This window comes from Salvelinus fontinalis, chromosome 10, assembly GCF_029448725.1.
Source record: "Salvelinus fontinalis isolate EN_2023a chromosome 10, ASM2944872v1, whole genome shotgun sequence".
NCBI classification, from domain to species: domain Eukaryota; kingdom Metazoa; phylum Chordata; class Actinopteri; order Salmoniformes; family Salmonidae; genus Salvelinus; species Salvelinus fontinalis.
In genome coordinates, this window is record NC_074674.1 from 15,517,119 (window position 1) to 15,541,580 (window position 24,462).

The following is a 24,462-nucleotide window of genomic DNA, read 5'->3' on the forward strand; positions in this document are numbered from 1 at the left end:
GGAGGCTCCGGACTGGGGATCGTCGCCGGAGGCTCCGGACTGGGGATCGTCGCTGGCGGCTCCGGACTGAAGGGCATCACTGGAGTGGAGAGACACACAGGAGGCTTCGTGCCATGGATCATCACTGGAGGCTTCGTGCCATGGATCATCACTGGAGGCTTCGTACCATGGATCATCACTGGAGGCTTCTTGCCATGGATCATCACTGGAGGCTTCGTGCCATGGATCATCACTGGAGGCTTCTTGTCATGGATCATCACTGGTGGCTTCTTGTCATGGATCATCACTGGAGGATTCGTGCCATTGATCATCACAGGAGGCTTCGTGCCATGGATCATCACTGGAGGCTTCGTGCCATGGATCATCCCTGGAAGCTTCTTGCCATGGATCATCACTGGAGGCTTCGTGCCATGGATCATCACTGGAGGCTTCTTGCCATGGATCATCGCTGGAGGCTTCATGCCATGGATCATCACTGGAGGCTTCGTGCCATGGATCATCACTGGAGGCTTCTTACCATGGATCATCACTGGAGGCTTCGTGCCATGGATCATCACTGGAGGCTTCGTGCCATGGATCATCACTGGATGTTTCGTGCCATGGATCGTCGCTGGAGGTTCCGGAGTGGGGATCGACGCCGGAGGCTCCGGACTGGGGATCATCGCCGGAGGCTCCGGACTGGGGATCGTCGCCGGAGGCTCCGGACTGGGGATCGTCGCTGGCGGCTCCGGACTGAAGGGCATCACTGGAGTGGAGAGACACACAGGAGGCTTCGTGCCATGGATCATCACTGGAGGCTTCGTGCCATGGATCATCACTGGAGGCTTCGTACCATGGATCATCACTGGAGGCTTCTTGCCATGGATCATCACTGGAGGCTTCGTGCCATGGATCATCACTGGAGGCTTCTTGTCATGGATCATCACTGGTGGCTTCTTGTCATGGATCATCACTGGAGGATTCGTGCCATTGATCATCACTGGAGGCTTCGTGCCATGGATCATCACTGGAAGCTTCCTACCATGAATCATCACTGGAGGCTTCGTGCCATGGATCATCACTGGAGGCTTCGTGCCATTGATCATCGCTGGAGGCTTTGTGCCATGGATCGTCGCTGGAGACTCCAGGCTGGGGATCGTCACTGGAGGCTCCGGACTGGGGATCGACGCTGGAGGCTCCGGACTGGGGATTGACGCTGGAGGCTCCGGACTGTGGATCGTCGCTGGAGGCTCCGGACTGGGGATCGTCTCTGGAGGCTCCGGACTGGGGATCGTCTCTGGAGGCTCCGGACTGGGGATCGTCGCTGGCGGCTCCGGACTGAAGGGCGTCACTGGAGTGGAGAGACACACAGGAGGCTTCGTGCCATGGATCATCACTGGAGGCTTCTTGCCATGGATCATCACTGGAGGCTTTGTGCCATGGATCATCACTGGAGGCTTCGTGCCATGGATCATCACTGGAGGCTTCTTGCCATGGATCATCACTGGTGGCTTCTTGCCATGGATCATCACTGGTGGCTTCTTACCATGGATCATCACTGGAGGCTTCGTGCCATGGATCATCACTGGAGGCTTCTTGCCATGGATCATCACTGGAGGCTTCGTGCCATGGATCATCACTGGAGGCTTCGTGCCATGGATCATCACTGGATGCTTCTTGCCATGGATCATCACTGGAGGCTTCTTGCCATGGATCATCACTGGAGGCTCTGTGCCATGGATCATCACTGGAGGCTTCTTGCCATGGATCATCACTGGAGGCTTCGTGCCATGGATCATCACTGGAGGCTTCTTGCCATGGATCATCACTTGAGTGGAGAGACACACAGGAGGCCTGGCTCTGGGAGCAGGCACAGGACTCACCAGGCTGAGGAGACATGCTGGAGGGTTAGGGCTTAGTACAGGCACAGGACTCACCAGGCTGGGGAGACATGCAGGAGGCCTCTTCTTTAGCCGAGGCACCGGATACACTGGGCCATGGAGGCGTACTGGCGGTCTCAAGCGCAGAGCTAGCACAACTCGTCCTGGCTGGATACCCCCTGTAGCCCGGCAAGTGCGGGGAGCTGGAACAGGCCGCACTGGGCTGTGCTGGCGAACCGGGGACATCGTGCGTAGGGCTGGCGCAGGATACCCCGGGCCGAGGAGACACACTGGAGGCCAGATGCACTGAGCCGGCACAATCCCTCCTGGCTCGATGCCCACTCTTGCCCGGCCGATGTGAGGAGCTGCGATGTAGTGCACCGGGCTATGAGTGCGCACTGGGGACACCGTTCACTTCACCGCATAACATGGTGCCTGCCCGGTCACTCTCTCCCCACGGCAAACACGAGGAGTTGGCTCAGGTCTATGACCTGACTCCGCCAATCTCCCTGTGTGCCCCCCCAAAACATTTCTGTGGTTGCCTCTCACGCAACTCCTCATAGCGTCGCCGCTCCGCCTTAGGTGCCTCCAGCTCCTCTTTAGGATGGCGATACTCTCCCGTCTGTGCCCAGGGTCCCTTGCCGTCCAGAATTTCCTCCCATGTCCAACTCTCCAACAAATGCTGCTCCTTCCTTACACGCTGCTTGGTCCTTTGGTGGTGGGTAGTTCTGTAACGCTCCTCTTCCTGTGAATGACTGGACCAAAGTGCAGCGTGAGACGTGTTCATGATATTTATTAAAATCAGAACACTACAACACAAAATAACAAAGAGGAAAGTGAACAGTTCTGCCTGGTAACTAACAAACCAGAAAACAACTACCCACAAAACACAGGTGGGAAAGGGCTACCTAAGTATGGTTCTCAATCAGAGACAACGATAGACAGCTGCCTCTGATTGAGAACCACACCCGGCCAAACACATAGAAATTGTAACGGCTGTCTACTTCGTCCTCCTCCTCAGACGAGGAGAGGCGAGAAGGATCAGAGGACCAATGTGCAGCGTGGTAATTTGACATAATGAAATTTAATGGACAAAACAAAAACACTATACAAAATAACAAAAGAACATACCGTCACAGTCCTAGCTGGTGCAGAACACAAACACAGAGACAGGAAACAACCACCCACAATCCCCAACACAAAACAAGCCACCTATATATGATTCTCAATCAGGGACAACGATTGACAGCTGTCTCTGATTGAGAACCATATCAGGCTGAACATAGAAACAGACGAACTAGACACACAACATAGAATTCCCACCCAGCTCACGTCCTGACCAACACTAAACAAGCAAAACACATAAGAACTCTGGTCAGGACGTTACAGAAATAGACAACATAGAACAAAAACATAGAATGCCCACCCCAACTCACGCCCTGGCCAACCAAAATAGAGACATAAAAAGGATCTCTAAGGTCAGGGCGTGACACCCCCCTAAATGTGGAGTATGAAATAATTTTTACATAACAAATTTTTGCTATCGTTCGTTTTTTACATCCGTTATTAGACAGTGGCAATGATGATGATTATGAACATGGTCTTTTGCCTGCTAATGCCTGCAATGCAGTGAAGAAAACGATGACAACAATAACGTCTAATGTAACTGGCCCCTCTAACAGTACAACTGGCCCCAGCTTGGCCCCCCCAGTTGAAATGGTCTAGAACCGCCACTGGCACTGTGGGCAGACAATTAAACCCGTCTGGAGGTGTCTATCTTGTCCTTAGAAGAAGGCACGTTGACCTTGGTTTTGGCTGACCGGAGATGAACCCAACAGGGAGAGAGAAGATACGAGTGATAGAGAAGCTAGAGATTTATAGAAGATATATGGTATATAGAGAGAGATAGAGACGAGCGAGACACAGGTAGATAGACAGATAGATAGATAGATAGATAGATAGATAGAGAGAGAGAGAGAGAGAGAGAGAGAGAGAGAGAGAGAGAGAGAGAGAGAGAGAGAGAGAGCATCAGCATCTATGGACCAGTCTGCTGTAATAGAAAGAAGAAGCTGTTATTATCACCAAACTGTGCGTCACAATTAACGCCATTATGTTTGTCCTGAGAAAAGAGCGATTTCGTAGACTACACCATTCTTTTGACTATTTGCGAATTACAGTCATGTTCTTTTTATGAGCTAGCCTACCCAGACCGCTTATGGAACACTGTTAACTGAGACTAGAATATCTGCATTGCCTGCCACTGTCTGTGGAGCCCTACGATCGAGCGCACCACCCAGTCGAGACAGCAACGCATGATCACAAAGAGATGTCAGGCATTTTTGAAGAAACATTTAATGTTTTCTGTACCATCATCAGCTTTGCAAAATACCAGACGGTAGAAGATTTTTATTTTACAATTAATAATCAAATCACGGTCCGTCCGGAGTCGTAGCCTATTTCCATGCTTTCTATTTATAAGGAGGCAATGCTTCTCGACCAAGACCAATGAGATTTGTGCTGTGGCCGCAGCGAAGTAGATTTTTAAAAATACCGTAAATACATCTGGACAATTGTCTTCTCGAATGCTTTCACGGTAAACTTGTGTGATTGATTCTGAATGGTGCGGCGAGAGAAGGCTAATTCTGGGGTTTTTGGCACCAGCGGATGCTGCGCCGAAGAATGGGATACGCCGACCCTACGTCGGGTAGAGATTTACTCGGCAATAGGTCGCTTTGTTTTATATTCATTTGCGCATTTGGACTGGTTACACTTTTACAGCAGATTCTCTATGGAAAAAACTACATTAAAAGGTAAGCGATGTGAAATACAGTGCCCTCGGAAAGTATTCAGACCTCTTGACTTTTTCCACATTTTGTTACCTTACAGCCTTATTCTAAAATGTATAAAATAGTGTTTTCCCCCTCATAAATCCACACACAATACCCCATAATGACAACGCAAAACACAGGTTTTTAGACAGTTTTACTAATTTATAAAAAATAAAAAAAACACTGAAATATCACAGTTTACATAAGTATTCAGACCCTTTACTCAGTACTTTGTTGAAGCACCTTTGGCAGCAATTACAGCTTTGAATCTTCTTGGGTATGCCGCTACAAGCTTGGCACACCTGTATTTGGGGAGTTTCTCCCATTCTTCTCTGCAGATCCTCTCAAGCTTGGTCAGGTTGGACGGAGAGCGACGCTGCACAGCTATTTTCAGGTCTCTCCAAAGATGTTCGATCTGGTTCAAGTCCGGGCTCTGGCTGGGCCACTCAAGGACATTCAGAGACTTGTCCCGAAGCCACTCCTGCATTGTCTTGGCTGTGTGCTTAGAGTAGTTGTCCTGTTTGAAGGCAAACCCTCGCCCCAGTATGAGGTCCTGAGCACTCTGGAGCAGGTTTTCATCAAGGATCTCTCTGTACTTTGCTCCGTTCATCTTTCCCTCGATCCTGCCTAGTCTCTCAGCCCTTGCTGCTAAAAAAACATCCCCACAGCATGATGCTGCCACCACCATGCTTCACCGTAGGGATGGTGCCAGGTTTCCTCCAGATGTGACGCTTGCCATTCAGGCCAAAGAGTTCAATCTTGGTTTCACCATAAAGGCCTGATTGGTGGAGTGCTGCAGAGATGGTTGTCCCTCTGGAAGGTTCTCCCATCTCCACAGAGGAACTCTAGAGCTCTGTCAGAGTGACCATCGGGTTCTTGGTCACCTCCCTGACCAAGGCCCTTCTCCCCCGATTGCTCAGTTTGGCCGGGAGGCCAGCTCTAGGAAGAGTCTTGGTGGTTCCAAACTTCTTCCATTTTAAAAATGATGGAGGCCACTGTGTTTTTGGGGACCTTCAATACTGCAGAAATGTGTTGGTACCCTTCCCCAGATCTGTGCCTCGACACAATCCTGTCTCGGAGCTCTACAGACAATTCCTTTGACCTCATGGCTTGGTCTTTGCTCTGACATGCACTGTCAACAGTGGAACCTTATATAGACAGGTGTGTGCCTTTCCAAATCATGTCCAATCAATTGAATTTACCACAGGTGGACTCCAATCATGTTGTAGAAACATTTCATGGATGATCAATCAACTTTGAGTCTCATTGCAAAGGGTCTGAATACTTATGTAAATATAAAAAAATACAAAAAATAACAACCTGTTTTCGCTTTGTCATTATGGGGTATTGTGTGCAGATTGTTGAGGAAAGAAATGTATTTAATACATTTTAGAATAAGCCTGTAACTTAACAAAATGCTGAAGAAATCAAGGAGTCTGAATACTTTCTGAAGGCACTGTATATATCTTCCACAAATAGCCTATAGGCTCAAATCAAATAAATTGCCATTCATCTGAAGACTCAATTATTATCAATTGCATAATGTTGAAATGTAAGGGACGGCCTGACATTTTTAAAATGTTGTGAATTAAGTGGCTCTGTCATTGTTATAACTGCATTCATACTGTCGTCGTCGTAACTCAGTGTAAATATGGGAGTAGTGGTTGTAGTAAATGCTGCATGGGAGGGGGAGGGGTGCGGGGTAAGCTTGAAAAAGAGCAAATCGGTCTTCCATTTTTCCAGTGGCATACAGCTGTTCATGGTGGTGTACTTCCTTCTTTTTAAAGTGCTTATTAGATGTTCAGTTTCTGTCTTATCTACAGATCATACATAAATAAGGCTTGGATATCTACTGATATCCTATCTGCTGACATCACACTTTTAAAAAAACAACTCAAATCTATTGATGCAGTGTATTGTTCAGTATCTTTCACTTAATATTGATCATTCTACATGTTAATGTCGAAGGGGTTACTGTCCGATTCGATTGTCATTTAGCTACTGTACACCGTGGGCTTCAATGCACACACAGTCATGCTGCTGTTTCAGCGTAATGCACTCCTAAGATGTTTCGTAACGCCTCTGCAACAGTAATATCTCTATTAATAGGCACTCTACCTTTTCTCATGCAATCTGTTGTTGCTAATAGGACCCATGGTGATACATGCTATTATTAATCACTGGAAGGCTTTGACTTCTGCATTTGACTTCTGCAAGCCCACTGCTTGGGCTACTCTGAGGAAATCCTGTGGATTCATGGCATCCACTATCGAATATGTTATGGCTGAGATGGCATGAATCCAGCCCCAGTAATACCTATATATATATATCTATCTATCTATCCTGCCCAGCACTCCTAGCACTCTGACTGGGAAAGAGGGGAGCGGGCTACAGTCACAGCGAAGCTACTGAGCCAGCCAGTGGGCAACAACGGCAGCCATTTTGCTACACAGTATCTGCACACCTCAGGAGAAAGAGAGCGAGAGAATGAGAGTGTGTTTGAGAGAAAGAGAGAGAGAGCGTGATGGAGAGAGTGAGTGTCTTAAAAATGATGTCACTGTGAGATATTCTTCCCCTCTTCCCCCCACATGCTGAAACCATGACAACAAGCTAAAGTTGTGAATGGGCCCAACGGTCCAACCCCTCCCGACCTATGCTACCAAAACGTAGCCCAGTCAAACGCTGCCTAAGGACATGGGTCTCAATCTCATGAGATTCTCTTATGCCCCAAAGGATCTCAGTAAACTATCTCTTGCAAATGACCAGATTCTGTGGGTCTGGAAGAGACTGTACTACAGAAGACACTTAAACTACAATGCAATAATGCCAGTTGTTGAGAGCACTATCTGAGAATAACGAGCATGAAATACATGCACTTTAGTCCTCCATTACTCCAAGATTATTTTCGATTTTTTTTTTGCAGCTGTAGACAGAATTGGGTCGTGGACTGCCATTTTGATCTTTTTCGTTTTGCAGACTTTGTTTTACCCTCAATGATTTGGGTACACAGTCGTCTGATGACGTCACCATTTTCCAAAGAAGGTCCAGATTATGTTAGACCTTCAAGATAATTCAGGGTGACTATTCAGAGAGTGCACATGTCTGTTAAAAGACATAAGGCCCATGTGCTTTGGAGTGGTGTGGTGCTTTTAGCATTCTGACACGTGATAAATCTCTCATTTTGAATTGCCACAGCGTGTATCATATAGCACAGCTGCAGTGACATTAACAAACACCTCTTAAAGCTCTATGCCAGGGTAGAGATCCGCGAGGCTGTGAAATCACAGGGTAGAAAGGAAGAAGGGCTTATTAAATAATACGGTGACCCACTTTGGAGCAGTGCACATGATCTTCTCTCATCTCCACTTGACTCGGAGAGGGCGATGCCTAAAAATACCCGCAGCAGGCTGGGTAGGCTACAAGTGGCACCAAACAGAGATGATGTTAGAAATCCACTCAGAGATAACAACTAGCTTGACTAGATCCATCGATATGTTTTTTTTTTGAGGGGGGGGCACAATTTTACATTTTTGGATTGAACTCTTGGTTATTATTTAGTTGAAGTAAAACTCCAAAACTGCACCCAGACCTTTAAAAAAAAAGACTGTTTAGTTGAGCATTCCCGATTCTTGATTCAATTATGTAACTGGAACCATAGCATCCGTAGCAGATTATTCTAAAACAAAGCTTAGCTATTAGTATGTTGATTGCCTGCCGACCTTCCCTTAGAGGAGAAAACACCGGGAGGACTGGGACAAATGTCTTCATAGATAATGGACCTGGGGACGTTGATAGTTGAATCTCCGTTGAGTAAGCACTTAAGAAACCTTCACCAGTCGAAATGATTATCCTGAGTGAGTAATGGACATCCTATTAGGATATTATTCATGTTCTACTCTCACAACCATAACTCTACCTCTGCAGAGTTGCCTTCCACTCCAGACTATAGGCCTTAGAGTGCAATATGGACTGCTGCTAACTCAATCTAATTGGGTCCTTTTCTAATTCGCTGATTTATGCCGTTTGGAATTGTGGTGTAGAATTGAATGGAAGGTCAAAGACTTGTTTTCGCATAATATGATAGTATTGAAATTGACAGGCTGATAATACACGCTAAACAAATTTGACAGGAAGCAATATTGATTTATTGATCAACTCAACAGTAACGGAACAGTAGCTCTTTAATGCCTATAAATAGTCTGCAGAGTGACATCAGCCATATCAACACTGTGCCATGTGACATCAGTAATATTAATTTGGATAATACGGTGGATCAGATAGGTCAGGTTCAGTATTTTTAGAGAGCACATCAGTAGTTTCTTTGCTGGGAAAAGAAAGAGTCACCTTTTTTGAGACAGGGCATCCCTCTAGTTGGATGGTGTGCAGGTGTGCAGTGGCTGCACCCACTGGTTTCTTTAGGAGCATCATGAAGCAGATCCAGAAGCCTAAATCCATGTCCTGTTTTAGCGCACTCCATCCTGACTGCAACAGCCAGGGGCAGAGTGTCATTGAGATTTTTAAGTGGTTCTCTGAGAAGCCAAATGGATGCGCAGTATTGACATGAGGGTCAAAGTAGTGTTTGTTTCATCACATAATGTGTTTATGGAGAGGATTTATGTGCAAGATTATTTTCCAGTACACTGTAGTGATACACTTTGCTGTCCACAATGATTTAATGGAACAAAGTCACAGGATTATTTGCACAATGGCATGAATGCTCAAATAGGTTTATTTCGATTCATATGTTTTTTTTTAGGCTTCAAATATGATGATTGAAATCAAACATGTCCCTTTTATACAAATACCATATTTAAATTATATCATTTTCATTTCTTACAGGTTTGGATATTTGGTTGGGATATTTGGATTTGCCTCATGCAATTTTGACAAAATCTGTTCAATTCACTCATGTTACTCAGGGAGGAGATGGAATCTGCCCCATCCAGTAGGGTTCAGCGTCGTGGCCTGGGAGGGTACAGGTGCTATGCACCTCTCAACGGTGGCCTATATGCTGCTGTTGTCTGTAAACCGTTAAGTATCCTCTCAGTTTGTCTGTTCTCTATGTAACCCGTTAACCAGAATCATTTGGTTCTGATTTATAGAATGTGTTGTGGTTTTTTAGATTGTGCATGAGCATAATGTGCAATAATACCCTATAGGCTAATCTACCGAACTAAGATGTGCTGCATATTGGGCAAAACCCCCTAAAATGGTGAATGATTAGGGGTTTTAGTGAGACAACAACTGAGATTTGACCTGTTTGACCACAGTGAATGGTTTAAGCGAAGCATCTTTATTTCATGGCATAAACAGACGTAGCATATTTACACACTGTTTTAAAACCAAGTGTGTTTTCTGTCCCACTGCTCTTCAGCAGAGATAGAAGTGTGTGTCTGCTTTGCATGCCATTCTCAGATTTGAGGTATCCTTGCCAAACACACCAGATGGCCAGACCCATATACACTTCGTCATTCAGCTGTGTCTGAGCTTGGACTTATTTGTCCCCTTCAGATTTTTAGCTACGTTTTTTTGCTTGTATATTTTTTTCTCTCTCAATGTCGCCTATCATCATTCTTTGGTAAGATTGAATATTTGACATACAAGGCACATTTGTCCATTTATTTATTTGCCCCGTCTTCTTTTTATACCCTACTAATTTAGATTTTTTTTTATGGGTGTTTTATTCATGACAAATGTATTACTGAGTTTCAATGTTCGTTTTACAATCTAGATTTGTTATCAACCATGGTGTTATTATCTAGGTTCATTCTAACCATGTTTGGCTTGGTTTGATTTGGTTTACTAAAGCCAAATGCTGATCCCTCTGTATGGTGTGGTGTGTCTCTGTGTGTGTTTGTGCATTGTGTATAAAAGTGTGTGTGTGTGTGTGTTTGACTGACTGTTAGTTCTCAGGTAATTAAAGTACAATAAATCCCAAATAAACTGCCTCATTTTCTTACTAGTGCGCAACAGTTTAGCCGACTCAAAGGAGACGAGACAGGAAATTGGACCGGTCCTGTAAATTTCTTGGATGATGGATCTCTGAAGCCTGCCAGGAATGGGAAGAAAAGGTACATTTCCAATGTGATTGACTGACTGTACAACACCCCTGTGAGAAAGAAAGAGAGATAGCGAGAGAGAGAACTTGAGATTCCTTGCTGATAACCCAGCCCCCTGCATGTGTGGCCTGGGCCTTAGAAGCCTCCACTCGCAATGCATAACCAGTATAACCAACAAACTGCTGTACTAACTAACTAGTAAAGAGACGAAGTCAGCAACACACACATAACCATTTTGCTTCTGCTTGTTTTTGCATTTCTGAGGAGTCCTAGTTGAGATGTTTTGCAGGGGTGATGATGACACAGGAACCACTCACACTGACGTTTAACTCTAACTTACCTGTCTGCATGTTGACAGATGTTTCCGTCAGAATTTTCAGCCAGATTCACAGATCTCCGTAATAGTCACACCCTGCCTAGCCGATATTAAGAAGAAAAAAAAACGCTCGCAAAGGTAGGCCGGTCTGAAGGCATTTTTAAGTACTTTTACAGAAACCCAAGAATGCCTCTTTCTTTTCCATTGGTCTGAAAGGATCAAACTCATATATTTTCAGTGGTGGTTGCACTGCAGATTTGCTCTTGCATGTTGTCTCATCCCTTCCACCCCCTGCCACCCCGTGACCCTTGAACCCTGACCCCCCCCCTCCCCCCTGAGAAGCTGGTTGGACCACGGTTCTCCTGTTGATGCACTGGCTTCTCCTTGTACCACTTCCGTCTCATCCAGCACCCATTTCGCAAACGCCTTTCACCCTCAACCTGTGTGTTCATGCATTCTGCACAGCTCTGAGTGTATGTCATATACATAGTGGACACATCTCTCTGCTCCCCTATCTCCTCTTTTCACATCTGCATTGTATCTCTCTGCGACCGACCTGGATTACCTTTCCTTTTTGTTTTCCTCTCAAGAGAAGACAAAAATATGAAACATTTCCCAGCAGGTCTCTGGCTTCAGTGGGCTGAGGACCTAAAGTCAGTAGGCGTGATAACCTGCTGGTTATTAATAGGTACTCTTCCATCAGGCCATCCCTCGTGGATAGCAGAAAGCCAGTGAGGCATGGGCGATCAAAGGCGACATTCAGAGTCATCCTCTTTCTTCTCTATCTAGGCTACAGTGCTTATTAGGGGTTCATCATTAGAGGTAAACCAAAAGAAGCTAAGAAGCTAATTCTTCTATGATAAAGGATAAGAGACATGCTGCTCTAGACCTTTTAAGTATTTACAAGCCAATCCAAAATACACTGCATCATCAGGGGGATGTAGACAACCAGTTTCATTGTTCCTTACTAATTTTGATTTTTATCCCACCATCTCGTTCAAATGCATTTTTCTGTCATGTCGTCCATGTTGTCTTTTTGTGTTTTACCTCACCTCATTTGACTTTAACAGCCACATCAATCATGCTTACAACATTAATCCCCCTTTTCACCAACATTCTCCACCTCATCTTATCTCACTGAGATAGCATTTATTCTACAAATTCACATACTGGCGTGGCACATTGTGAAGGCCGCCATCTTGGATTCAACTGAGCAACACCTCACCCAGCAGACAAAATTTGACACTTGACATCATAATAACTTAATTTTTTGGTTGTAAACTGGCTTTCTGGTATAGTAGAGGGGACTTCATATAACCAGATTACAACCAGATAAAGGTGAAACACGTGATTGGAAATACATTTTGGGGTTGTTATCTTGTCGTATAGCCAGATTACAATCAGATTAAGACATATTTTATGGTTGCTAAAAAGATGTTTAGCCAATGGAACCAGTTTTGCCCGCGGGGCAGCCACTCTTTGCCCATCCAGTAGAGAGTAGGACTCAACATCACCTATTGGGTATCTACTTTTAAATATATTCCAAATAGAAAGCACCTTCTCAGTAGGTATCAGGTATTGGGAGCTTCTAGCTGTCCTCCTTTCCTGGTGCCTCTGAGGCTATGCAGTTGGCTGTGGTCCTCAGGCAAGAATCCTCCTGCTCAGGCGCCAGATAGGGCAGCCTTTTCCAAAGCTGGTACGTGGATCAATAACATTATCCATTACAAGCCTATTAAAATACACCTAGTGGGAGATTTGACTCCTCTGCCTTGCCTGAGAGGGAGGAAAAGATTTGGGTCAGATTCTGGTGCCGATGATGCTCTCAAAAGGGAGGAGAAGATGCAAAATGGTAGTCCAAAATCCTTTCCGCCCTGCTAAAATGTTCACCATGTTCTCACTTTCCTTAAGTTTCCTTCCCTTCAGATGTCATTGTGTTTTGTCTCAAATATTACACACTCACTACCACCATATCGATCTGATGTTGTTGTTGATTTTCTGTCTTTTTGGTTTTCTGTCACCATTTTCCTGTATAATGTTTCTTTATTGGTTTAATTATTTATTTCCTTGTCTGAAACCTCTTGTTAAGAAGATGTCCTAGCCTCGCAAGCATGTGAAGGTTGTATTTGTCAAATCACATCTGAATCATTCACTGAGCTGTACAATCTTATCGAATAGTTTGAATCTGAGTGAGAATGATGACTGTGTACAGGATGTACCTTATGATTATGTGTATGATTGTGCATGTATGGGGGTATGTATGTGTGTGCATGTCATACCAGATAAGGTAATAAATACAAATGTAGGACCAACAGATTTTCATGTGATCTTCCTTAGTTAAATTTCTACATGCAAAGAGATCTGCAGATAAGGGAGACTTTTATGGTTATTCCAGACAGGGCCTGATGAACTCAGGCTAACCAGCAAGCAAAATGTGGCACATGAAGTCTAAATTAAGTTATATTCTGGTTGTAAACTGGTTGAGAGTACGTCTTATAACAGGATTACAACCAACTGGTCTTTATTACAACTAGGTAAAGACATATTTTTCGTGACAAGACCAAGACGTCATGGGAAAGATGTCAGATAATAAGATTTTATAATTATATCTAGATAAAGAGGCTTACTTCGTTGCTAAAAAGACATGGGAAAAAGCTTCCTTATACAACCAGTATACAAGATGAGGTAACACTTTACTGTAGGTGCCCTTATGCATGCATTCAAAAAAGCCTTTATAACAGATATATAACACATTGTACAATTTGTCATAAGCTGTCATAAGTAGTTTTAAATATTTATGGGTCAAGGCATGAGACGTTATAAAACCAGGTATAGTGTGTGGTAAAAATGACTTTTTGTCCTGTTGTCATATACGCTAATGTCAACTGTTAATAACAACTGATATTACACAGTCTGCAAGACAACTTATGTTATATGTTGTTACCTGCTACATTAGAGTCTACATGCCAGACGTTAAAACAGGATGCTATGTAATTGACCAACCTCTGTGTCACATTATTACATTGAATGGAATGATGGGCGTCATAACAATGTCATATGCCCTTACAGAGTGTGCACAGACACCTTAAGTAAAGTGACATTAAATTTGAGGTGCTAGAAAACAGTTATGAATGTGCTTATACCACAGGATGAGTTGAGAGTACCATAAAGCATTACCATTCAAAGGATCTCCAAGAAACATGAGCAAATGGGAGCACAGATGTTTTTTTTATTTAAAAAAAAAGCACACACTATAATGCCAACAACTTGTCCAAAAAAAACGTAAATATTGAAACGAAATGGAAGCAAAAGTAATTTTCCAACGGAATCAGCGTTGCTGCGGCACAACAGGATATGTGACCGCTGTGGAAAAAGTCAGATGTGCAGGCTACAGTGACAATGACAGTGTGAGGACAGACTCTGGGAGACGAGAAGCAAGTACAGGGAGGCGTGGGAGCCGGACGAGCCTGCTGAGGCGTGGAAGCCCGACGAGCCGGCTGAGGAGTGGAAGCTTGACGAGCCGGCTGAGGTGTGGGAGCCTGACGAGCCAACTGAGGCATGACGTGGGATGGGAGCCTGCCGAGCCGGCTGAGGCATGACGTGGGAGCCTGAAGAGCCGGCTGAGGCGTGGGAGCCCGTCGAGCCGGCTGAGGCATAACGTGGGATGGGAGCCTGCCGAGCCAACCGAGGCAAGAAAACCTCTCGAGCCAGCTAAGGCACCCTCGGTTCCTCCCTTCCAATATTGGTGTCTGCATTTTGTGAGGACAGACGCTGGGAGATGAGAAGCAAGTACAGGGAGAGAAGAAATAATGGATAAACAGACATGAAACAAAACAAGGACAGTGTCTGGACAAGGGGAACAAGATGACATTAATGCAAATGCAAAAAAAAAAAAGTTTCATATGTGTTATTTCATAGTTTCGATGTCTTCACTATTATTCTATAATGTAGAAAATATTAAAAATAAAGAAAAACCCTGGAATGAGTAGGTGTGTCCAAACTTTTGACTGGTACTGTACATATAAATAGCATCAGTTTTCCTCAGTGAACAAGTTTCCGATAGATACCATACATGGATACTATAGTATTATTCTATCACATCCAATATTCAGTGCTCTGAATACTATAACAGAGAGATGTACATTTGGCTCATCGAGGGGGAAGGGTCCTTGGGCTTTGTCCTTTGTTTTTGTACCATTTGCCATGCAACTCCAGGTTTCAGAGAGCACAGAAATTAGGGCCAAGCCTACAATATTGCAAAAAAATGTGGCAAAACAATTAACTTTTTGTGCTAAATACAAAGTGTTATGTTTGGGGCAAATCCAATACAACACATTACTGAGTACCACTCTCCATATTTTCAAGCGTAGTGGTGGCTGCATCATGTTATGAGAGTTATGTTTGTCATCGTTAAGGACTGGGGAGTTTTTCAGGGGGAAAAAATAAACAGAATGGAGCTAAGCACAGGCAACATCCTAGAGAAAAACCTGGTCTAGTCTGCTTTCCAAAAGACACTGGGAGATGAATTCATCTTTCAGCAGGACAATGATAACCTAAAACACAAGGCCAAATCTACACTGGAGTTGCTTACCAAGAAGACAGTGAATGTTCCTGAATGGATGAGTTACAGTTTTGACTTAATTCCATTTGAAAATCTAATGGCAAGACCTGCAAATGGTTGTCATGCAATGATCAACAACCAATTTGACGACGCTAGAAGAATTTTGAAAATAATAATAGGCAAATGTTGCACAATTCAGCTGTGGAAATCTCTTAGAGTCTTATCCAGGAAGTCTCGCAGCTGTAATCGCTGTCAAAGGTGCTTCTACAAAGTATTGACTCAGGGGTTTGAATAGTTATAAATGACATATTTCTGTATATTATTTTCAATACATTTGCAAACATTTCCAAAAAATGTTTGGTCATTGTGTGGTATTGTGTGTAGATGGGTGAGATCCATTTTGGATTCAGGCTGTAACAACAAAATGTGGAATATGTCAAGGGGTTTGAATACTTTCTGAAGGCGCTGTACACTTTAAATGCAATTAACTTTTCATCTTAATACATGTTATTTAACTCAAGCTAACTAATGTTGTATTTATCTATGCTATTAGCTGTAGCTAGCTAGTTAGCTAAGTTTTCCACATGATGAGCCAAGAGCTCTTCTCCCATCTTATGTTTCTTTTACGCCTGCTACGTTAGGTTATGTTAATCCCCACCCTTCTTCTGATTTCAGCGATATGATTCGCTGACACAAGTTTGCGGATCCAATGACAAGTTATTGCGGTCTCTCGTGTCAGTGAATCATGTGGCTGAAATCGGAAGAAGGAGGGTGGGACTTACCAACGTAAAAACACAGAAGCGAGAAGATCACCTCACAAAGCAATAGCAAAGAACATGGATAACGTTTGCTAGTTAGATTGAGTTAAAAAACATGTATTGAAAACATGCTCCGGAACTTTGCGACAACAAGGTCTTTTTTAAACCTCCCGCTTTTGGGCTAGATGTGTGAATGTGTAGTTCATACATCCATAATCTATGAGCAGGATTTTTGTCTTCCCTCAATGAATCACAAAAAATCCCTCGTTTGAAAGCAACTGTTTTTCTGGAAGTTGTGCTGTGCCTTTTTCCCTACATTTTCCTCCACGTGGGCCAGCCCCCTACCAATTCGAGTTCTAGCCAATGAGCTTCAGCCCCTCACCATTTGAGTGACAACTAGCAAGATGCGTACACAGCAGAGTGAGAGAGAGAGAAATGACGTGGTGCACATATCTGCACATATGTGACGAAGTACGCAATTTTCGTGGACCATTTTTGGCTCGTGAGCACTACTTTCGGAACTACTGGCTAAAAAATATACAAAAGTACCGGAGAATCTCTTTAAGATTAAAAAGTAATTGCCTCTAAACTAAAGTATATATGAAAGAGAATGTATTGTGTGATGTGCTGCAAAGTAAGATTTATAATTCAGAATTCCCCAACTAGCTAGCTACGTTTAGTACCTCTAGTACCCAATTTGTAAGTCGCTCTGGATAAGAGCGTCTGCTAAATGACTTAAATGTAAATGTAAATGTAGCTCTAGCTAGCTATGCATCGATGGGGGCAGGCAGCACAGTGAGGCCTCTTTTGCTCATGTCGGCCACTAAGGGTATGAATACACATTGTTTGGACTGTGTAGAGCAGGGCTCTCCAACCCTGTTCCTAGTTACCTGACTGACTGACTAACTAGCTAGCTAGCTAGCTACCCATTTTTTTGGTAATATAGCTGCTGTCATTATTACTGTAGCCTGCACATCTTCTTTTTTTCCCATCTGTCCCATTTTTCCACAGCAACATTGATTTTATCGTAAAATTATATTTGCTTCCATTTCGTTTCAACATTTTTGCTATTATAATATGTAATATTTTAGTACATCTGTGCTCTCATTTGCCCATGTTTCTTGGAGATCCTTTAAATTGTAAAGTTTTATGATACTCTCAACTCATCCTGTGGTATAAGCACATTCATAACTGTTTTAATTAATTAAATTAATGGAACTTTACTTAAGGTGTCTGTGCACACTCTTATAAGGGCATATGACATGGTTATGGCTCCCAATGTAACAATGTGACACAGAGGTTGGTAAATTACATCACACCCTTTTATAACATCTGGTATGTAGACTCTAATGTAGCAGGCATATGACATAAGTTGTCACCCAGACTGTGTAATAGCAGTTGTTATTAACAGTTGACATGCTCTTTAATTACTTGTTACTTTTATTTCTTATTCTTATTTGTATTTAAAAAAATAAAAAATAAAGTTTTTAAACCGTATTGTTGGTTAGGGGCTTGTAGTAAGTAAGCATTTCACTGTAAGGTCGCATGTGACTAATACAATTTGATTTGATTTGACATGAGAGCATAGGACAACAGAATGAACATTCATGTAAAACACCCATTACTGTAAAACCGGTTTTATGCTGTGACTCATAACTATTGAAAACTACTTATGACAGCTTATGAATGCATACATGAGAACACCTACAGTAAAGTGTTACCCAACCGGACTATAATCACATAAAATACCAGTTTTGCCCCCTGTGCTGAGTCTGCCTTGTGCAGTGAGACAGCCTCAGTTACTCCCCATGTTCTCCATTGGCATCATACTGTGCAGCTGTGCAGTTCACTCTATCCAGCATACTGTACATGCCATACAACAGAGACAAACCTTATCCATGATAAAGGTTATGCAGTCTAGGTGCCCCTGCCATCAGGATTTAGTCATGTTTTCTCACAACTTACCACAAGATTTCTACCTCCCCCTTCCCCTTTCTCACTATGTATTTCATGCTATTTTTGTCGTTTGCAAACACAATTTGTTTTGTTAAGAAGAATGTCCATGTTAATTGTTGTTCCCCGTGTGAAGTCAACGTTCCCATGTCAAGTCAAAATACATAATGAATGTTATCAGCAACAAGAAAATCTGAAAACAAAACAGAGAAATTATGGTAGCTGGGGACTTAAAAGTGTCCAGGATACATATTGTGGATCCCCAAATCCATAGGAATGATATCACACCTGCCACTCACTCCATAACAATGTCTTCACGTTAAAGATTAATATTCATAATGTATTTTAAAGTAAAGCCACAATTGTATTGGAATAAAGTGTCCCACAATGTATAACATCTTTCCCCAACCCCACTGTGCTATGTGTTTTGTGTCCCAACCTCTTCCTTATTATTGTTGATTATTGTGTAGATCAGATCAGTGCAGCGTGACGCTGACTGTGACTATCCCTCCAGGTATCTGGACTCATACGATGGATCCTATGACTACAACTCCACTGCATGCAAAGAGCTCAGGCAGGAGATTATGGATGTCAAAGTCCTGACCATGTGAGTGTAATCGCCTGTGTTACACTCTTAGAAAAAAAGGTTCTATTTAGAACCTAAAATGGTTCTTTGGCTGTCCCCACAGGAGAACCATGTGAAGAAATATTTTTGGCTCCGGGTAGAACCCTTTTGGGCTCCATGTAAAACCCTTTGCACAGAGGGTTCTACATGGAACCCAGAAGGGTTCTACCTGGAACCCTTTTTTCATGGAGTGTACAAATGCAGTGATGGGCAACTATGATCCTTGAGGGCCTATGTGCCTTACTGGTTTGTGTTCACTCTTTGAAATGTTGATATTAGATATTGGAGGAAGCAAAGTCTGTGCACTCCGTTCCAACATTCAGGCCCATCCCTTGTCCTATCAACAAACATTTAAATAATGATTTTATAATACAGCAGTAGGAAGCCATAGTGAGAGAAACAGACAAGTGCAAAGATAGATGAGGAAGTAGGCGAGACAGGCCTTGAACCTCTTTTGCCAGGGGGATGTACAGTGCTACCACTAGAACAGACTCTGGCACAGGCTTACATGTTCTTGAGGATGTTTGAGCTATTTATCGCACCTGTAAGAGGTGCTTGCAGAGGGACAGTGTGCCAGGCCAGGCAGCAGACAGCGCGACAGACAACAACCACTTGGCTCCGCCAGCAGTTACAGTGCAGTGACTGACTCTCATTACACTACTGCCAGCCCCGGTAGTGCTTTCCATCCCCGAGCAAATCACATTTTCCAATCATCGAGGGGGAATGTCAGTTCAAGGAGAGCTATTTAGAGACCTTCTATTTCTGGCCATCGCCATCTTCTCCTCAAGACGGCGGACGCAAGGCGTCAGTCAGAGGGAGTGCCTTGGCGCAATGCTAAATCCATTGGCACAGCTTCCAGTGCCATTCTCATGTTACACCTCAGCGCGTGTTTAATATTCATATTACAGAGCAGAGTGCTGCAGTGTCATCAGCCCCCTCCCTGTTTTGAAATATTTAAAAATTGTATCTGTGCAGTTTTCAACCCCCTCATTGTGAGACAGCAGGGATTTTTTGTGGCCCCCACCCCAATAAAATACCCCTCTGATCGGCAGTATATGCAGTATAGGACCATAGGGTATAGGGCTTACTCTTAAACACGCATGGATCACTTGACTCTTCTCTTGTCTGTCTCGGTTTTATGTGGGGTTTCCCTGCCCATCTGCCAGGGTGAAGACGTCGGAGCTGTTTGAGAGATGGAGGAACCTGCAGGTGTGCAAGTGGCAGCAGAACATGGTGGAGACCAACAACTTCAAGTGAGCTTCTAATTGACCTTTAACTTGAACGCGTCACAGGGATGGCCTTTCAGGTCCCGTTCTTGCAGTCACGCTGTACATCTCAAAAGATTGCTATAATCATTATTATTGTGGTTCACGAGACCTTAAACACTTCTTTAGGCATTGTGATATCTGATCATCTGCAGAGCGCGAATGCAAAACAGAAGACTTGGAATTCCACCAGTCTATTAGCACGAGCCTGTTCAGAGGAGCTATTCGTGCTCTTCTGCCGTACGTCACACACATTAGCCTCCCTCTCTTCTGTGGTACTCCCACTCGGTATCGACCATCTCTATCTAGTGTGACTCTGCCCCTATAGTACCAATCACATTGCTTAGATGTCTCTCTGTATATCAGGGCATCTTTATTGTGTGACTAACCAGACTCAGAGGGAGACTTTCTACTGCAGGTTTGCAACGTTCTAGTCCTCAGGGACCAGGGCTGCAGTGTTGCTCGTTTTTCGCAACACCCTTATTCCACTACAGTTTTCTTGGGGGGGGGGGGTCTGACAGTAACTCTTCCCTTCTATTGTTCTTTCCAATAGGATGTCTCTGTCGCGGTGTTGTAACGCACCCTCCTTCCTGTTCACGACCAAGAGGAACACTCCAGCAGGCACCAAGCTGAGGTATGAGGTGGACACCAGTGGCATCCTGCCCATCAGTACTGAGGTCTTCAAGATGTTTCCTGACGTGAGTGTTCCAATTATAACAATATACAGTATATCACCCTGTACGACTGACTACCTGTCATCCATGTGTCCTATGCTATGTACCCTACCTTGTATCCTAAGGTGATGGAACTCCACTTTCTCTGGTTATAAAAGTGTACCCCATATTTCTGTTTGACTCTGGTTCTGTTTCATTGAAAGGACATGCCGTACTCCAAGTCTCAGTTTAAGAAATGTGCAGTTGTCGGAAACGGAGGAATCATCAAGAACAGCAAATGTGGGAAGGATATTGACTCCGCAGATTTCGTGTTTAGGTACACATCATCTTTATTCTGTCGTGCTACAAACATTCCCAAGCATCACGCTCGGGCTGAGTTATTTTTCGACTGCAGATATCAAATGGCAAGATACACTATTTAATTACGTTCGCTCTGCTCAGACCTTCTCAGAATCTGCATTGGATAATGTAAATAATTCTCCTTCCTTCAAAGATGCAACATTCCACCCATCAACGAGAAGTACTCGGCTGATGTAGGCGCCAAAACGGATCTGGTGACGATTAATCCAAGTATTATAACGGAGAGGTACTCTACGGCTATGTCAACAAAAAATGTGAATTCCCACTGGGCACACACTGGTTGAATCAACGTCGTTTCCACGTCATTTCAATGAAATGACTTTGAACCAATGTGGAATAGACGTTGAATTGACATCTGTGCCCAGGCACGCACACACACACACACCATCTAGACCTGAAATCCATTAACGGCAGCAGATACAATGGGCGTGCACTGCACTTAGTCAAATGTAATGTTCTGGCACAGAGCTGCAGCACGTCTGCTCCTTGCAAACACACACACGCACACACGAAACACACATACACCTCCTCCCTCTTTATACACACTCTAATCCCTCTCCTCTCCTCCACCACCAGATTCCAGAAGCTAGAGAAGTGGCGGCGACCATTTTACGAGGTTCTTCAGAACTACGAGAACTCGTCAGTGGTCCTACCCGCCTTCTACAACACGCGTAACACTGACGTCTCCTTCCGGGTCAAGTACATGCTGGACGACTTTGACTCCCAGAGGGGTGTGTTCTTCTTCCACCCCCAGTACCTGCTCAACGTCCAGCGCTTCTGGACTGTCCAGGGTGTCCGCGCCAAACGCCTCAGCAGCGGCCTGATGCTAGTCACCGCCGCCATGGAACTGTGCGAGGAGGTCCACCTCTATGGCTTCTGGGCGTTTCCCATGAACCCCTCGGGCATTTTCATCACGCACCATTACTATGACAACGTCAAGCCCCGCCCCGGGTTCCACGCCATGCCCCACGAGATCTTTAACTTCATGCACATGCACACGCGAGGTATCCTCAATGTACACTCAGGACCTTGCACATGATCGTGCACCGGAGCCACGCCCACACTGTAATGCATCGTGGGAAGTCACCATTTACTCCTGTTTTTGTCTCGGTTCTTAATTTATCATCATTTTGCATATCTTAATTTAGATACAATGGTTTTCTTACAGTTGACGAGAGATGGCCTTTTGAGCTCACACCGTATATTTGTGCTTTTTACACTAGCTCCATGTGTTGAAGGCTGCTTGCTTTTATGCCAACACTATAATTTATCTTGATGTGTTTCTTACTCTCTTGCTGAATAAGCAACTCCAATGGCCGCTGGTATCTCTGATTCTGTAGGTTGCTTGTTCTAATGTGAAGTGATCTTTCCTAGTGATGTCGTTTCTGTGAAATCTTAGTGGCTCGGTGGTACTGCTGTACAGAGGTTTGAACTTGACGTGTTGCACAACTATTTACACTGAAATAAGGCCACTCTGTGTGTCCCTCTCTTCCTCCTGTACTTTCTCTTTGCCGCTTCCTGTGTTATGACCCCCCCCCGTGCTCTCTTTCTCAGACACTCTGTAGGTGTGGCAGCTTTTATTTATGTCCGTGTAAAAATCCTGAACACTATTGACGTTGAGCGAATCCAAAAGAAAATGTTCAAAGATCCAACTGTTTAACCTTCAGTTGTCCAGCTACATTCAACTGTTTTATATGGGTAAATATTTCTTATAAAACACTGTTAACACTCCTGACCTGAGAGGACCTTTTTCACAGGTCCACTTCCTTCTGTACAACTAACTAGCCAAACACCGGAAGACATCCTTGGATAGTTCTGATGTGAAATGGTTGTGTTTTATTTGCTTGCTGTTTTTGGACAAAAAGGTGAGATGATTCATATTTTATAATTACCACCACCATAGTAGGCCACATAGTCAGAAAAACACTAGTTATTGGGCACTGTTGACCAATCTGATTTCCCTCTGTCATCCATGTCTTAAAACCATGCTGCCTTACGATATAAATGTACAAATCCTCTCTCAGATATGCCGTTCACCCCTGAATTGTGTATCTAATGGACGTTCGTATCAAACAAACTCCTGTTCCCACTGTCTGCTGACTCACCTTAATAACCATGACGAGAAGAGGTTCACTTCTGCTGTTGAAATGACGAAATATAATATAATTCCTGTACGCTATAATGCTCTTTGTATACTCATGTGATGCCGTGCATGATTCTACTATAATCTCTGTTCTGTGTGTGCCCGCCACCAACCCATGTTTACAACCATCAGCTTCTGCTAAAGCTCACGGATCATTGGGAGAGATGAGTTTAATTCGAATGATATGACATTTATCATCAATTGCACACAAGGCCCAACCGAAACTCGACTTTCGCATTTTAACCCAACCCTTCTGAATCGGAGAGGTGCAGGGGGCGGCCACATTGGGCACCCAGGGAGCTGTTGTTGTGGGGGGTTAACTGCCTTGCTCAAGAGCAGAACAACCTTTTGGTTACTGGCCCAATTCTTTTACCGCTAGGCTACCTGAAACCTTATATCAACCTTGAATGGGTTTTAAAAGAGGACTGATCGACAGAGGCCCTTTTTTTTTTTACAGATGATGCAAAGGAATTACTAATATCGCTCCCTTTTGAAATGATCTGATTTTTGTCATCAGTATTATCACCGCATCGTGTCATTTCCCTTTTTGCAATGTGACAAAGTTGTAACCTTGGAAAGCACCGTGAATCTCACCCCTTGGAATGCTGTATGTTTGTTTCTAGTAGTATTTGTGGTGTTTAACTGTGCCAGAGTGGAGGAACATGACTGAACTGGAAACATAGGATCATTCTTCTGTACATGCTGTGCAATGCCTTTTGATTTTCGTAACGCCCCAAATTCCCATGATCTTCCATGATCACTTCTAAAGTCTGTGGAAGATTGTTTCTTGGATTTGTAATTCACAGTCACACGGGTTGTGTGTAAAAGACACAATGCACAAAATAAGTTATCCGTATGAGCACATTCAAGTTTTGAGTCTCAGAATCACAAAAGATCATCATTTTATAGAGTCAAAAATAACTAGGTCGAAGAATCAGTCCGAAAATGAAAGGATGGCATTATTAGAGCTTGGATGGAATTATTACAGTTTGAACAGGGATATGAAACCTACATTCTGGGTCATTCTTTATATTGTGTTTGTAAATAAACATGTTTGGATTTTC

The 24,462-nt window shown here is 43.8% G+C and overlaps 1 protein-coding gene across 6 annotated transcripts; it reads left to right on the forward strand.

Moving 5' to 3' along the window:
- The first annotated feature begins 3,844 nt into the window (after window positions 1-3,844).
- On the forward strand, window positions 3,845-24,462 carry LOC129863687 (alpha-2,8-sialyltransferase 8E-like). Of its 6 annotated transcripts, XM_055935844.1 has the most exons (10): window positions 3,845-4,669; window positions 9,607-9,717; window positions 10,651-10,758; window positions 11,105-11,200; window positions 18,846-18,938; window positions 20,123-20,209; window positions 20,775-20,919; window positions 21,099-21,211; window positions 21,389-21,481; window positions 21,832-24,462. In XM_055935844.1, the coding sequence occupies exons 1-10, from the start codon at window positions 4,524-4,526 to the stop codon at window positions 22,292-22,294; spliced, it is 1,455 nt and encodes a 484-aa protein (XP_055791819.1). In that variant the 5' UTR covers window positions 3,845-4,523; the 3' UTR covers window positions 22,295-24,462. The 6 variants fall into 6 exon arrangements, with proteins under 6 accessions (XP_055791819.1, XP_055791820.1, XP_055791824.1 ...); XM_055935845.1 differs by lacking the exon at window positions 11,105-11,200; XM_055935846.1 differs by lacking the exon at window positions 9,607-9,717 and having other exon boundaries at window positions 3,859-4,669.